The sequence below is a fragment of the Chiloscyllium plagiosum genome, unplaced genomic scaffold (assembly GCF_037043375.1).
Source record: "Chiloscyllium plagiosum isolate Xiang-an unplaced genomic scaffold, Cpla_swu_hap1 HiC_scaffold_4, whole genome shotgun sequence".
NCBI lineage: Eukaryota > Metazoa > Chordata > Chondrichthyes > Orectolobiformes > Hemiscylliidae > Chiloscyllium > Chiloscyllium plagiosum.
This window is the reverse complement of record NW_028270142.1, coordinates 127862073-127878376: the sequence shown is the minus strand read 5'-3', so window position 1 is coordinate 127878376 and position 16304 is coordinate 127862073. Positions and strand designations below refer to the sequence as shown.

Sequence of the window (16304 nt, the reverse complement as noted above, 5' to 3'; positions counted from 1 at the left end):
AAATATTTTAAAAACTCTTCTTTTTCAGGACAGAAAGTCTACAGTTGTATTATGATCTGGAATTATCTCACTTGGGTTCCAGCACAGACATTTCAGAGTTACGCATGCGCAGAAGGGAATGGCAACAGAACCTGAACTTTCAAATTCAGCAAATATCCTTGGAACTGATGGTTAACATCTTCAGGTACGAATGACTTCAGAAACACTTCTTTATGGAATTCACCACTGAACTGTTACTTAATTTTAAACTATTACCTAAAAGTTTAAAAATACACACCACAGGCCCAGAGGATTTTGGGTAAGTATCTTGCTGCTTAGTCAGGCCAAACGAGAATGGCTCAGGCCAGTTGACCATTTCAGGGGTGGTGAAATAAAAGTATTTGGAGATTAAATGCAGATTATCAGTTGTGATTTTTGAAATAAAGTGATGAAGAAACTCAGAAAGCCTAGCAACATCTATGGAGGGAGAAACAGAGTTATTATTTCAGTCCAGTATGACTCCTCTTTAGAGTTTCAAAGCGTGATGTCAGTATGGTACATACATCACACAATATGTTTCCTGTCATCACGCACGATGTCACAAGTGATATACATCTGTGTTTCTAGATCCATCATTGTTAAGTAGACAATTGAGAAATTTCATTTTCCTAGACATCCAGGAAAAAGTTCTAGTTATTTCGTAAATAAATCTTTGAAAAAGTGGAATTTTATTAGTGGAAATTCATTCAATTCAAATGAATGATTCCTCAGTGCTTATCATAATTATAATGGCAAACTGCTTGGTTGAAAGTGTCATGTATGCTAAGCAAGGAAAAGAAAGACAATATCCATCTCAATATTGTCACAGTTGCATAAGTGGTCTTGCTTGAAATCAAGTGCTTACCTCTAAACTGTTTTACTATATATATTTTTTAAAAAGACCTTTCCCTGGTAAATGCACATGAGAAAATACAAAATGGAATTGTATCAAATATTAAAAGTACTGCAAAATTTCTAATGTCAATTTTTTTTCCTTTGGTTGTGACGCTTATTTTCTAAGTTACTTAAACCTATTTTTTTTACAAAAAGTTACTACTGTTCTTAATAAACACAGAAGGTGCTGGAGAAATTCAGCAGGATTTACAGTATTCCAATGAACTTTGGACTCAATGTTAACTCTGTTCCTCTCTCTCTATAGGTGCTGTATATCTGCTGAATTTCTTCACACTTAATCTTTTTATCTCAGAACTCCTGTATCCTCAGTATTTTGCTTTTGTTTTTGATTTTGCATTGGAATAGTTTGTCTTAAATCCATGAGCATAATTTTAACTTGTATACATTGAGTGTCAAAATATAAAAATCCTCACTGTAGAATTTACAACACCATTATTTTTGCAGGGAAGTATCAGACTTTCTTAATTATGAATATCGCGTCTTCAACAGTGAAGAATTTTTGAAGACCAGAACCAATTCTGATCGGTCTTTTTACAAAAAGGTAATAATTTAAAAATGATATCTGCGTACGAAAATTATACTAATACAATGGACAATTACATTTTTCATTATAGATGGGAACCATTTGGTCTTGTCTTACAGCTTTCTCATGCAGATAGGTTATCAACTCTAACTTGGTTTCAGTACTGTTTCCCTGTCCCCTCTAGTATATTTTGATTTTCTAATTCTAGTTTCTTCTTAATGTCAAGAATGAATTCCAACTTGAAAATTCATTTCATATTCTTGCAGACCTTTTACAGAAAAAATCCCTGAGCGTCTCTTTTATTTTTCTAGAACTAATTTTGAATACTGTAGCACTAATTCTGTTCATTAATTGTTCATTGTTGCCAATTAACTAATGAGTGGAAAAATCTTTTACTTACGTTCTGAAAGTTACTAATCTTTTGAAGTTTGATGTTCTTATTTTTGCATGTTCCCCACTTAATCTTTTCTGTTGATCCTAGTGAATTCATATTACATGTTTTCAGTAGCCCCAAAATGCCTTTTTACTTTGTTTGAGAACTGTACATAGTATTCCAAATGATATGGCCTAACCAAAATCTTGTACCTTGCGCTCAGATACTTGAGATCTACTTGCTCTATCAGTCACACGTTTACTATTTGTTCTTTTTGTTTTTCTGTTATTTCTCACACTCTAAGGTATTTCTGTTCCTTAAATTCTTTTCCATCCAGTTGAGAATAGCATTCCGTTCTTGCTGGTTTTTGGTAGAATATAATTCCAAAAAACATGAGATTTCCTGTGTTGTTATTATTAATAGTATTTCAAATTAAAGTATTTACATTAATGTTTATTTCAGTCATGTTTCAAAGAAATATGAATATCATGTGGCTATTAATCTAGATTTTTAAAATAATGAAGGGACATGAGATGGGCTCGAACATGGATAATGCAAGCTAGATTGTTTGGTACAATAATATATCAAAAACTCAAGGAAATAAATACATTGAGGAAACAAAACATCAACTTGGCATATTGAATAACTTTATAATTTACACAGGAGGTGTTTTTCTTTGTGTTATGCATTTATGAAGATTGGGATCAAAGGTTTACGAAATGTGGTTTGGTAAAACTTTAGGGCAATTATGGTAGTTTAGTAAACTTGGTATGCAAAAAGAAGTCACTTTAATTAAGTCTTCGTTAATTAAATCAAATGAAGCAACCAAATAATGATGAAGTCTTGTGGTGAAAAGAAGAGGGGAGACACTATATATCAAATATTCGTACAAAGTAATAAGCTTACAAAGAAGAGGGAGAATGCCTAACATAGACAGGAAAGTAAAGGTAATTGTCTTTTTAAATTTTGAGTCCTTCATGTTGCTTTGTCTCTTCAACACTGGTAAAGTTTTCAAATCTTGAGTTTTCAGTGAACCATTATTACTCCAAGTTTCTTATTAAGGTTAGAAGTCACACAACACTAGGTTATTGTCTTAACAAGTTTATTTGAAATCACAAGCTTTCAGAGTGCGGCTCCTATCTGACAAAGCAGCAGTGCTGTGAAAGCTTGTGATCTGAAATAAACCTATTGGACTACAATCTGGTGTCATGTTACTTCTAACTTTGTCCACCTCCAGTCCTCGACATCATGGCTTTTTAAGAGTGAGAGAGAGAGACTTCCAGGATAGTGTGTTTCAATTCCTGCTTACAGTTCCATTTATGCTTTTATTTGCCTTACTGCCCGGAAACATTTTTTGATGAAGGTCGGTTTATATTGTCCTGAATTTGCTCATTGTTTTTTCCAAGTTGAATACTCCATAGCCAACCTTTTATCGCAAACTGTAACTTGCAGAAAGGTGCAAATCAGTTCAGAGACGCAGGTCTGAGTTTCAGTAACGTTTTAGAACCATTTTAATTTTGGATCAGAGTGATTCTTGTTTACTAATAGTTTCATGAACATGCCTCAACTTGGTCAAGTAATTGCAATAGCTGTTTTAGATAAGCAGTTGACTTTTTAAAAAACTATTATAGTCCATGACAGTCTGAAGTATTCAAGGCAGATGATTTAAGTTGAATATTGATGGTCCAACTGAATTATTATCATAATTTCTAAAACAATTTTGTTATTGCAAATTCTAGGTTTTGGAGACATATATATTCCATTCTTTCCTTAAAGCTCGCTTGAGTGGAAAGATGGATGCTTTCAGCTACGCGGAACTCACCAGTTGCTCCGAAAATGACAGGTAAAACTATGAACGAACATTTTTTAGAAATTGCAATTCTTCAAAGAAAGTATGAAAAATATCATAGTCCATTTAAGTAGATCCTAAATCAACAGTTTAACTGAAAATAATGGCATTATTTAGTACTACTTGAAATTAAACATGGAATCCTCATCCAAAGAAACCTGAACAAGATTTCAGTGGTAACTGACATTAATACAGTTTTGTAATTTCCCACCAGATAGCTGATAGGTTTTTCAACTAGCAGTATGTTATGTTATATAGATGAACTGAACTGTTTGTTTGGTGATGGTAATGAAATTTGTACAAAGATGTTAGTTTTGTGTCCAAAGTAATTTGAATGGGAGCTTAGTGGTGACAGAATAAGTTTCAACACTTACTTTCTGAAAGCTGAGATTTGTGGTGCAGTTTATTTGAGAACACTTAATTAAATTTTGTTTTGTAGTTATTTCCAGGCTTCCAACTTTCAGAGTTAAAAGTTGAATATCACATTTAAAGCCATGTTACTTTAAATTTATTTTCTAAACCGTTACTTCTAAACCTGTCCACATCACCATTGGTGAGAATTCAGCATTTCAGAGATTGTGGTTATAAAATAATTTCCTATCCTCTGATATGGTGCACCTTTACAACATGCTGTGTTTCTATTATGACAGTTTAACACTTTGGCATTTAAAACTGTGCCAATTTACAATAATACATTCGGCTGTTATAGTGTATAGCTAACAATCTGTGGTAAAGAGTAATAAGTTTTACTTTTTTAGTGAGCTGCATTGGTGATTTATTTGGAGCATTAAGAAACTAAATTTTACATGGTAATGTATCATGGCAAAACATCTTTAGTTTTCTCACTGCTACCTTGTTACTCTTTTCACTTCTGATAGCAGAATGGAACTTGAATCTGGTTTTCTCCAACTAGATTAATCTAAATCAGGAACAAAAACAAATTGCTGGAAAAATGGAGCAGATTTGGCAACATCTGGGGTGAGAAAGCAGAGTTAATGTTGCGGTCCAGTGATGCTTTTTCGGATAATTAAGCCCCATTATTCATGTTAACAAGTTATCACAAATGTGTGACTGCCCAATTAAGCCACCTGATGGACAGTTTGCCTGATGGACAATTGTTTAGGACAAAAGTAATTCACACCAGGCTTAGTCATTAACAGGAAAATAACTACTTATTGTAAACAAAAATATTCTTGAATAAATAGAAAAACAATTTACTAATCTACAACAATGTGACTTGTTTTATCCCTCTTTAAAACCTCAATACACACATTACTTCACATATAGAGGATTACCTAACCAACAGAAAGCAGAGAGTCAGGATAAATTAGTCTTTTTCTAGATGGCAGGATATAGCTAGTGGGGTGCTGCAGGACTTGGTTGTTGGGACCTCACCTATTTACAATCCATATCAATGACTTTGATGTGGGGATAGAAAGTATGATAGCCAAATTTTCAGATGACATGAAAATAGGTTAGCTAAATGGGTCAAAATTTGGCCCATGAATAAATTAGATTTTTCATTTTGGTCAGATAACAAGTAGTTTGCTATCTAAATGAGAAAATCTTAATACTTTGATGCAGAATGATTTGGATGACCTCGTGCATAAATTGCAGAAAGCTAGTGCAGGTACAGCAGGTAAGAAGGAAAGCAAATGGAATTTTGGAATTTATTGCGAAAGGAGTGATATATAAAGTAAGGAGGTGTTGCTGCAACAGTACCAGGCATTAATGAAAATGTACCTGGAGTATTGCAAACAATTTTGATCTCTTTACTTGAGGGGGGAGGGGGTTGTTGTCATTATGTTGGAGCAGTTCATGGGAAGTCCACTAGATTGAATCCAGAGATTAGGAGTTTGTCGTAATGAAAATAATTGAGCAGTTTAGGCCTATATTTATTATAGATTAGAAAGATGAGAGGAGATCTAATTAAGGTATAGAAGATGCTAAAGGGGATTTGACAAAGTGGAAGTAGAAAAGATGTTGTCTTATTTAGGCCAATCTAGAATAAGAGGTTACACTTTTACGGTAAGGATAACAGATGTAAAATAGAAGTGACGAGAAATTACTTCTCTCAAAGTGTCATGACTCTGTAGAAACCCTACCCAAGAATGCAGTAGATTGCTGGGACATTGAGTAAATTCAAGGAGATAGATACTATTAATTAGTAATGGGATGAAGAGTCATGGAGAACATGCAGAAAAGTGGAGTTGAGATCAGCCAAGATCATATTAAATGAGAGCGCATACTCAAGGCTGAATTGACTACTAAACCAAATTCTGTTGATCAAAATCCAGACTGCATAACCTGGATAAGTTGTTTCAGTCCTTTAGATTCTTAGTAATGATGATATGATGTTGTCTGCTGAGCTCTGGTTGTTCTTCAGTTTAGTAGCCAGTTGGGTAGACCTTTTGTTCTATTAAAATTCTTCTGTTTCAGAGACTTCAAATTTTGTCATTTTTACTCAAAAGAGAAGGGTTATAAAATTTTGTTTTTGCTTCTGGATGTCTTCAAGAGCACCACAATCATAGCTCTGTAACAAGCTGCAACTAGCTCAAAACCAAGTTGTGGTGGTGAGACAGTCTTTCCTTAACTGAAAGACTTCTGGTGCCACTCTTTCATAAAGTATCCACTTCTTCAAAAATTAGTAGGTCTTGTGAAATTCAAGTGTATTCCACACAACCCTATTTGACCCTGATGTTGCACAAAATCTCCCTGGTAACTTTTAGTTACATAATAGTGACCAACTTTTTATTCTCCAGTTTAAAGTTCAAAGGGAAAAATCTGATTTAATTTTTTTTTGCTGTTCCATTTACTAAATTCATTGCATCAAGTTTTTTTATTCATTCATGGGATGTGGGCTAGCCAGCGTTTATTCTCCATCCCTCGTTGTCCTTGAGAATATGGTAATGAGCTGCCTTCTTGAACTGCTGCAGTTCATATGCTGTAGGTTCACCCACAATGCCTTTAGGGAGGGAATTCCAGGAATTTGACTCAGCAACACGGAAGGAATGGCAGTATATTTCCATGTAGAAAAGGTGAGTGGCTTGGAGAGGAACTTGCAGATGGTTGTGTTCATTGTTGCTTTTATCTTTCTAGATAGAAGTAGTTGTGAGTTTGAAAGGTGCAGTATAAGGATCTTTGGTTAATTTCCGAGCACATTTGTAGATATTACACAGTGCTGCTACTAAGCTTTAGTGGTGGAGAGAGTAGGTGCTTATGGTTGTCGTGCCAATCAGGTGGGCTACTTTGTCTTGGATGGTGTCAAGCTTCTTGAGTGTTGTTGGAGCTGCATCCATTCAGGCAAGTGGCATGCATTCCATAACACCCAGAGTTGTGTATTTGCAGGTATTGGACAGCCTTTGGCGAAGCAGGAGGTGAGTTATTCGCTGCAGAATTCCTCGCCTCTGACCTGCTGTTGTAGCTGTTGTTTATGTGACAAATCCAATTGAATTTCTGGTCAATGGCAGAAAATTAATAGTGGCGGGTTCAGTGATGATAATACCATTTGAATGATAAGGGGCAGTGGTTAAATTGTCTCTTCTTGGAAGTGGTCATTGTTTGGCATTTGTGTGTTTTGAATATTACTGGTCATTTGTCTGACCAAACCTGAATATTGTCCAGATCTTGTCACTTTTGAACATGGGCTGCTTCACTATCTGAGGAATTGCAAATGGTGTTGAACATTGTGCAATCATTGGTGACAATGCCTACTTCTGACTTTATGATGGAGAGAAGGTCACCAGTCAAAACCTTTAGGCGGTAGATAAAAGGTTTGTATTTAGTTTTGGTACAGTTTAAAAATTACTTTGTGGTTTTATCAGCTTGGAATAAATCAGTCTGATGTGTTACTGTGTCATGCATGCTGAATCTATTTGCCTTCAGGAGGATGTTAAGTCATTTGACTTGTATTTACCAGCGTGCTGAGTATTCTATTGTAATCAGGTGATTGACATTATTCTAGAGGAAAGATGCTAGCTAGTCCGCGGAGGCCCACAATGGAAGAAATGGCCATGAAGAGGGAGCGCAATTCTGACTTCTTCATGATTAAACGACTTGTTGCAAGCATGCCAAATCTACCAGTGGACACCTTGCACGATTTTTCGATTGTCCATCGGTCTATGGGGAAGAACAAGCATGAAAATGGTATTAAAATCTATTGACAAATATTCATTTAAGAAAGATATACATTTTCCAAAGTTAGCTGTTTACCTGCATCAAGACAGATTTTTTCATTATACTTTTATATTCCTGTAATTACTAAATTTTAATGGCTGTTTCCGTTAACCTTCGGTAGTTTATGTGAAACTGCTGCATACCAAAAATGTAATGGTTTGGAAAGGGGTGACCTTCTAAAAGTTTATAAAATTTATGAAGGGCATGGATAGGGTGAATAGCCAAGGTCTTATCCCTAGAGTAGGGGAGTCCAAAACTAGAGGGCATAGGTTTAAGGAGAGAGGGAAAAGATATAAAAGGATTGAATGAGCTGCCAGTGGAAGTAGTGGAGGCTGGTACAAATTACTACATTCAAAAGATATCTAGATGGGTATATGAATAGGAAGGATTTAGAGGGATATTGGCCAAATGCTGGCAAACGCAACTAGATTAATTTAGGATATCCGGTCAGCATGGACAAGTTGGACTGAAGGATCTGCTTCCATGCTGCACATCTTTGTGACTGTATGACTCTATGACCACCCAAAGCCAACTTATGAGGGTGAAATATGATTTAATTATATATGTACAATTTGAAAGGTTATCTTTTGATTGAATATTTTTCATTCTTCGACAGAACTACAGTTTTGTCACTTATTGTGACTAGGTTGAAAATTCTTTAATAGATTATGTGGAAGAGATAATGATGGCTATCTCATAGATTAAAAAGTCTCTAGCTTGAAACTGATTGAAAACATTGTCATGTATCATTGTCATGAATGATTTTGATGCTCAGTGTTCACTTAGGGCAGTTCCATGTAGTCCAGTTATTCAAAAGAAACTCAACAGGTCTGATATGGGTCCCACCTATATCTATGCTGAAAATGTGTTGCTGGAAAAGCGCAGCAGGTCAGGCAGCATCCAGGGAACAGGAGAATCGACGTTTCGGGCATAAGCCCTTCTTCAGGAAAGCTTATGCCCGAAACGTCGATTCTCCTGTTCCCTGGATGCTGCCTGACCTGCTGCGCTTTTCCAGCAACACATTTTCAGCTCTGATCTCCAGCATCTGCAGACCTCACTTTCTCCCCACCTATATCTATACCTATGTGGCATACTCCTTGTTCCAGTCCTACTCAGAACTTCGCCAACACTTCGTTCTTTGGTACAATTGATGATGTCATCAATGCTGCTTCCTTTTCTCATTGGGAATTTGAAAAATTAATCAGTTTTCATTGAATCAATCATAGAATCACTACAGTATGGAAGCAGGCTGTTTGGCCGATTGAGTCCTCATTGATTCTCTGAACAACATCCCACCCAGACACATCCCCTACCCTATTCTTGTAACCTGACATTTCCCATGGCTAACCCACCTAGCCTGTACTTCCCTGCCTGGACTTTACTGTTTCCATTTCTGGAGATAGGCTGTTCACTAATATCCATTACACATACAAACACACACACTCCCAAAGTGATATTGACTATATTTTCTTATATTCTGCGTCCTGTAAGGACTCCATTCAATTATCTCAGTTTCTCTGTTACCATTGCATCTGTTCCAATGATATCCCCTTCTACAGGGTATCTTCAATATCCTCATTTTTTTTTCCTGAACTGAAAATTAAACTTTCATTGCACTCTCAGCCATGTTAGATTCATTTCCTGCATTTCATTTCCTTTCTTCTCCTCCCTCCCAGAACAATGAGAGAGTATCCATGATCCTCTAGTTTCAAAGGATCGTCTTCTGCTATTTCCACTGCCTCCAACAGGATGCACACACCAACCGTACTTTCCCCTCTCTTGGCAGCATTTTGCAAGGTCTGTTCCTTCCTTGATACCTGGGTCTATTCTTCCAACACTCCTAACATCCCTCATTCAGATTTTGGCACCTCCTAATTTCAAAATCTGTAACATTTCCTCTTTTACCACCTCCCTTCTCACTATCCAAGATTCAAACACATCTATAGTTGAAGCAGTGGTTTACTGGTACTTCATTCAATCTGTATTTGCTGCTCACAATACTCAGTCTCTGCCACATCGGTGAGACCAAACACTGACTGGATGGCTGCTTTATTGACCATCCTGTCTTTAAAAATACACACTCTTCCATTTGCTTGCACTTCAATACATAATTGTGCTGTCATGCTAACAGTTCTGTCATGGGTCATCTACTGTGCTCCGACAAAGTCCAGTGCAAGCTTGTGCAAAATCAGGTGCTCTTTCTCTTTGGACACTTTAGTCATCAGGACTTGACATTGAGTTCAACCACTTCAGAGCATGAACACTGTCCTCCATTTGGTTACACTTTCTTCCCTGCAGAGCTGTCAGGAGAGCTGACCTATTTTTTCTGTTGTTGACACCTACCATTAACACCTATCTCTACTACAGTTAGCAATCCCTTTGTTTTTTTGCTTTGGGCAATTTCTTCATCTGTTCCACTCACTTCTTATTTCCTTTGTCAACAGCATAAAAACAATCATTTTACAGGAAATGAATCTAACATTCTCTGCAGTTTTGAAGAGAAGTCATATGAGGTTTGAAATGGTAACTTTGTTTCTGTTGCCACAGATACTACCAACCTCCTGAATTTCTTTGTATTGATTTCAGATCTCCAGCTTCCACTGTACTTTGCCTTCATTTGAAGCTTAACTAAGGTTTTCAAAATCCAGCTGTTAGGGGAAACTAGTTGTCAACTATCTTTGCTGGAAACTATGCAATCTATTGCAAAATGTTACTACTATATATTGATAATGTATGCAGCATATCTGTAAAACTTCAATTGTCTTATAAGACAAGTGCATTGAAGATACATGTAGTTTCAAGTTATAGCTTGATGAAATGAAAGTAATTTTCTCAGATGAGAGTACCTTTCAATGAAGTAGCCCTCCTTTCAATGATTTTGAGAATGCAAGTAATTAGTGGATACCTTGCAAAAATAAATGCGTTGAGATGAGAAATATTGAATAGACATTACATTGAATAATTTATAATTAATGTACAATATATTTCTTTCAGCTTTAAAAAAGAGCATGAAATCAACAAGATTCAAGTTGCCAGAGTTTAGTTGCCCTCTGACATATTCCAGTGTGATTGACTGGTATACAGAATTTGCCATCTTGTTAAGCAAAGCCATGAGTTCCACAGGGCCAGAAAACTCAAGTCTCCTGGCAAGATATTACTATCTTCGTGGGTTGGCTTATTTGATGCAGGAAAAGTTTCAAGAGGCACTTTCAGATTTCCAGAATCTTTACAAGACTGACCGTGACATTTTCCCTAAAGAACTTGTAAAGAAAGTGATTGGTGCAATGTCTCCAGCTCAACGCAAACATGCAAGTCGAAAGTCAGAACTAAAGCGACTTATTAGCATAATGTTAGAGAAAGAAGGAGATATGACTGCATCTGATGAACATGTGAAAACTTTTCAGCTCCCTAAAACCCACATGCACCAAGATGATTTTTTGAAACGCATCCAGGAATCTGGAATTGTGAAGGATGTTGACACCATTCTTCGGTTGTTTGATGCCTTAACTATCGGTGAGTGATGCATTTTACATAAATGTGTCTTTTGTTTGCATTTTCTCATTCCTTAAAAAAAGGAAACTAAAGTTCTTGTTTGGCAAACTATCTGGTTCATCCAATTTTGAGTCTATAATTGCACCTATTTCACTTTGAGAAGATTTTTGGATAATTTTTGTGATGATATTTCCATGAAGTTAAATTCACAAGGGATTAATTTATGGAATAACACAATTATTCAGAATGTGTTTCAGGAAGAAATTATTGCAACATTGTGTCTTATAATTGTATTCCTTGCATACAAGGTTAGTTTAAGACAATGGAGGGTCTCTTGCATTGGCAAGAAATGTTTGCAACTCCTGGATTGAATGCAAATAGGACGCTTGCCTAAACATCTAATGGCTGACGTACCAGTGGAGAGCGAGGAAAGGGTCAAAGCTTATCTTTGCATTGCAATTTTAATTTTAGCGACTTTGCATGAAACTGAGGGGACAGGATTAAGGTCTTTTTTAACAGTTGGTTGTAGATTTTAATCTCTCAATTTTGGTTTCTCTTTCTCTTTTCTTATTTGATGTGTCTATATCTCTCCCTTTGTTTAATGCACGTAAAATAACTCTTTTCATCTTTTTGGGAAGCACTAAATTGCAAAAATCTAAATTGCACCTGGGTTGCTATTGGGGAGATCTTAGTTTTGATGAATCAAATGGAATGGTTGGTTGTAGAGTCACACATTAAGCATAATTTAACATTAATTGAAAATTTATCAGTGCTTTTGTCAAATGTGAAATGATGCTTTAGCTTCTTGTGTAAAATTCTTAAGTAAGAATCTGAAATTACATCTTAGATTTTGGCTGTTTAATGAGGTTTTAACAAATTGGAATTTTAACACTTTGGGTTGGATTTTTATAGTCACCAGAGATTTATTGAAGGTGTAAAAATGATAGCTGTGACTTGAATCAGGCGCCTCCAGTATTCACCAGTGCAGAATATGGGTTGGATTTCTGACCTGGCAGGTTCTATTATGCGCATAGATGTATCTTAGTCCTTGGCAATTTTCATAGAGTTGGGCCAACCTTTAAATATCTTGTGATTTGCGGCACCTCTGAAGTATTGTGAACCATTTTCTGGATGAGGGAACCTTTGAAAAGTACATTAAGATCTTGCTAATGACACACATGCTACCCGCTGACCCTTGCATTCTCCAGGCCAAGCAATGGTCCACCAAAAACCCTATATAACTAATGAATCCTATAATGACAAAAGAATGTTTGAAAAATCATTAGAAAATGTTCTCCATTTTAAACCTGAGACAATCTTAAAAAAACTGTTTTTGCTGTATCACCATGAAAATGTTAGTCATCCCGACCCTTTAAAGTATGAATAACATAAACTGCATGTACTTCTTGAAACCTCTATCTCCTGTAAATGGATAATGGGAGAAAAATTCACAAACCAATAGCTGTTGATAAAGCAATGTTTTCTCTGGTGTAACTTTGCCTCATTGGCATTCATGATAGACACCCCAGAGGTCTATTACTGTTCAAACAGCCACATCTCTGGTATTGCTTGATTTACAGCACTTTCTCTGGGTTAGGTTCTGTCAATTGAACTGTGTGTATTTAGAGACATACAGCCCCTAAGGCCCCTTTTAAGATCTTTCTCCTCTCACCTTAAACTGATGCCCTTTAAGTTTGACTCCCCTACCTTTGGTGAAAATGTCTTGGCTATTCGCCTTATCTATATGCCTCATGATTTTATAAACCACAGTAAGGCCACCTCTCAGCCTCCTATGCTCAAAGGAAGAAAGTCCCTGCCTATCCAGTCTCTCCTTATAACTCAAACTCTCCAGTTTGAGTAACATCCTGATGAATCTTTTTTTCACTCTTTGCAGTTTAATAACATCCTTCCTACAGCAGGGTGATCAGAATTGTATATGGAACTCCAAAAGTGGCCTTACCAATGTCCTGTACAACCATAACATGACATCCTGACTCCTGTACTCAGTGCTCTGGCCAATGAAGATAAGCATGCCAAACGTCTTCTTCGCCACCCTGTCTATCTGAAAAATCATTATATGATTGGGCAGTGTCATCACAGTTTTGTGAAAGGGACATTGCGTTGACAGACTGATTTTGAAGATCTAACTTGCGACCTCTACCTTCTGTAAATGAGTAATGGTAGAAGAGATCATAGATCAAGAGTGTTTTCTGGTGCATAGCTGATCTCACAAACTTTGCCTTATTGGCATTCGATTGAGACCCCAGAGATCTGGTAACTTGTGTTCAAACCGTCACATATCTAGAATTGCTTGATTCACAAAATATGAAGAAATAATAGTGAACCAGGAACTGGCAGAGGAGTTGAATAAATATTTGCTTCAGTTTTCACAGGTGAAGACATGAATTCCAAAATTATGAAAAATCAAGGGGCAAATGGAGGAGAGGAAATAAATGTAGTAACTATCATTTTTTTGAGAAGTGCGAGGGACGTTAATGGAGCTATAGTCTGATAAGTCCCCTGGACCTGATAGGATAAATTCTAGGATGTTAAGAGAAGTAGTGATTATGGATGTGCTGGAAGAATCTTCCAAGAATGCTTAGATTCTGGAAAAGTACCAGAAGATTGGAAAACTGCAAATGCAGTACTTTTATTTACAAAAGGAAGGAGATAAAAATGAAGGGGTAAATATAGGCCTGTTAGCTTAATGTCTGTTATTGGGAAATGTTAAAGTGTATTATAAAGGGTAAAATAGCAGAGCATTTAGAAATACATAATAAGATCAAGCTGAATCAGCATGGCCTCATGAAGGGGAAGTCATGTCATAGAGATGTACAGCACGGAAACAGACCCTTCGGTCCAACTCGTCCATGCCGACCAGATATCCCAACACAACCTAGTCCCACCTGCCAGCACCTGGCACATCTCCCTCCAAACCCTTCCTATTCATATACCCATCCAAATATCTTTTAAATGTTGCAATTGTACTAGCCACTACCACTTCCTCTGGCAGCCTATTCCACACACGCACCGCCCTCTGTGTGAAAACATTGACCCTTAGGTCTGTTTTATATCTTTCCCCTCTCACCCTACACCTATGCCCTCTAGTTCTGGACTTCCCCACCCCAGGGAAAAGATCTTGTCTATTTATCCTATCCGTGCTCATGATTTTATAAGCATCTATAAGGTCACCTCTCAGCCTCCGATTCTCCAGGGAAAACAGCCCCAGTCTGTCCAGCCTCTCCGTATAACTCAAATCCTCCAACCCTGGCAACATCCTTGTAAACCTTTTCTGAACCCTTTCAAGTTTCACAACATTTTTCCAATAGGAAGGAGACCAGAATTGCATGCAATATTCCAAAGGTGGCCTCACTAACGTCCTGTACAGCTGCAACATGACCTCCCAACTCCTGTACTCAATATTCTAACCAATAAAGTAAAGCATACAAAATGCCTTCTTCATTATTCTCTCTACTGCGACTCCACTTTCAAGGAGCTATGAACTTGCACTCCAAGGTCTCTTTGTTCAGCAATACTCCCCAGGACCTTCCCATTAAGTGTAAAAGTCCTATTAAGATTTGCTGTCCCAAAATGCAGCACCTTGCATTTAGCTAAATTAAACTCCATCTGCCACTCCTCAGCCCATTGGCCCATCTGATCCAGATCCCATTGTAATCCAAGATAAACTTCTTCGCTGTCCACTACACCTCCAATCTTGGTATCATCTGCAAACTTACTAACTATACCTCTTATGCTCACATCCAAATCATTTATATAAATGACGAAAAGTAGAGGACCCAGCACCGATCCTTGTGGCACTCCACTGGTCACAGGCCTCCAGTCTGAAAATAACCCTCCACCATCATCCTCTGTCTTCTACCTTTGAGTCAGTTCTGTATCCAAATGGCTAGTTCTCCCTGTATTCCATGAGATCTATCCTTGCTAACCAGTCTCCCATGGGGAACTTTGTCGAATGGCTTACTGAAGTCCAGAGAGATCTGCCCTCATCAATCTTCTTTGTTACTTCTTCATAAAACTCAATCAAGTTTGTGAGACAAGATCTCCCACGCACAGCCATGTTGACTATCCCTAATCATCCTTGCCTTTCCAAATACATGTACATCTGTCCCTCAGGATTCCCTCCGACAACTTGCCCACCACTGTTGTTAGGCTTGCGGTCCTTACCACCTTTCTTAAACAGTGGCACCACGTTTGCCAACCTCCAGTCTTCAAACACCTCACCTGTGACTATCGATGATACAAATATCTCAGCAAGAGGCCCAGCAATCAGTTCCTTAGCTTCCCACAGAGTTCTAGTGTACACCTGATCAGGACCTGGGGATTTATCCACTTTTATGGGTTTCAAGGCATCCAGCACTTCCACCTCTGTAATATGGACATTTTGCAAGATGCCGCCATCTATTTCCCTACATTCTATACCTTCCATGTCAGTGAATACTGATGCAAAATATGCATATAGTATCTTTCCCCATCTGCTGCGGTTCAATACAAAGCCACTTTGGTTATCTTTTGAGGGGCTCTATTCTCTCCCTAGTTACCCTTTTATCCTTAATGTATTTGTAAAAATCCATTGGATTCTCCTTAACCCTATTTGCCAAAGCTACCTCCTGACCCCTTTTTGCCCTCCTGATTTCCCTCTTAAATATACGCCTACTGCCTTTATACTCTTCTAAGGATTCACTCAATCTCTCTTGTTTATACCTGACATCTGCTTCCTTCTTTTTCTTAACCAAACCTTCAATTTCTTTAGTCATCCAGCATTCCCTATACCTACTAGCCTTTTGTTTCACCCTAACAGGAATATACTGTCTCTGGGCTCTCGTTATCTTATTTCTGAAGGCTTCCCATTTTCCAGCAATCCCTTTACCTGCAAAATCTTCAACTTTTAGATCTGTCTTACAAATTTATTAGAATTTTTTAAGGACGTTGCAAGCAGG

The 16304-nt window shown here is 37.3% G+C and overlaps 1 protein-coding gene across 5 annotated transcripts in view; it reads left to right on the top strand.

Annotated features, from left to right (window-relative positions):
- The window catches only part of dennd3a (DENN/MADD domain containing 3a), a 105905-nt gene that overhangs the window by 54432 nt on the left and 35169 nt on the right, over positions 1-16304 (top strand). For all 5 annotated transcript variants that reach the window (XR_015757047.1, XM_087986650.1, XM_087986647.1 and 2 more), the window contains exons 10-14: positions 29-184; positions 1378-1474; positions 3569-3672; positions 7643-7824; positions 10849-11367. Coding sequence is in view for 4 of the 5 variants with exons in the window: in XM_087986650.1 (XP_087842776.1) it covers positions 29-184; positions 1378-1474; positions 3569-3672; positions 7643-7824; positions 10849-11367 (1058 nt within the window). In the remaining variant the exon portion in view is untranslated. The remainder of the gene's footprint in view (positions 1-28; positions 185-1377; positions 1475-3568; positions 3673-7642; positions 7825-10848; positions 11368-16304) is intronic.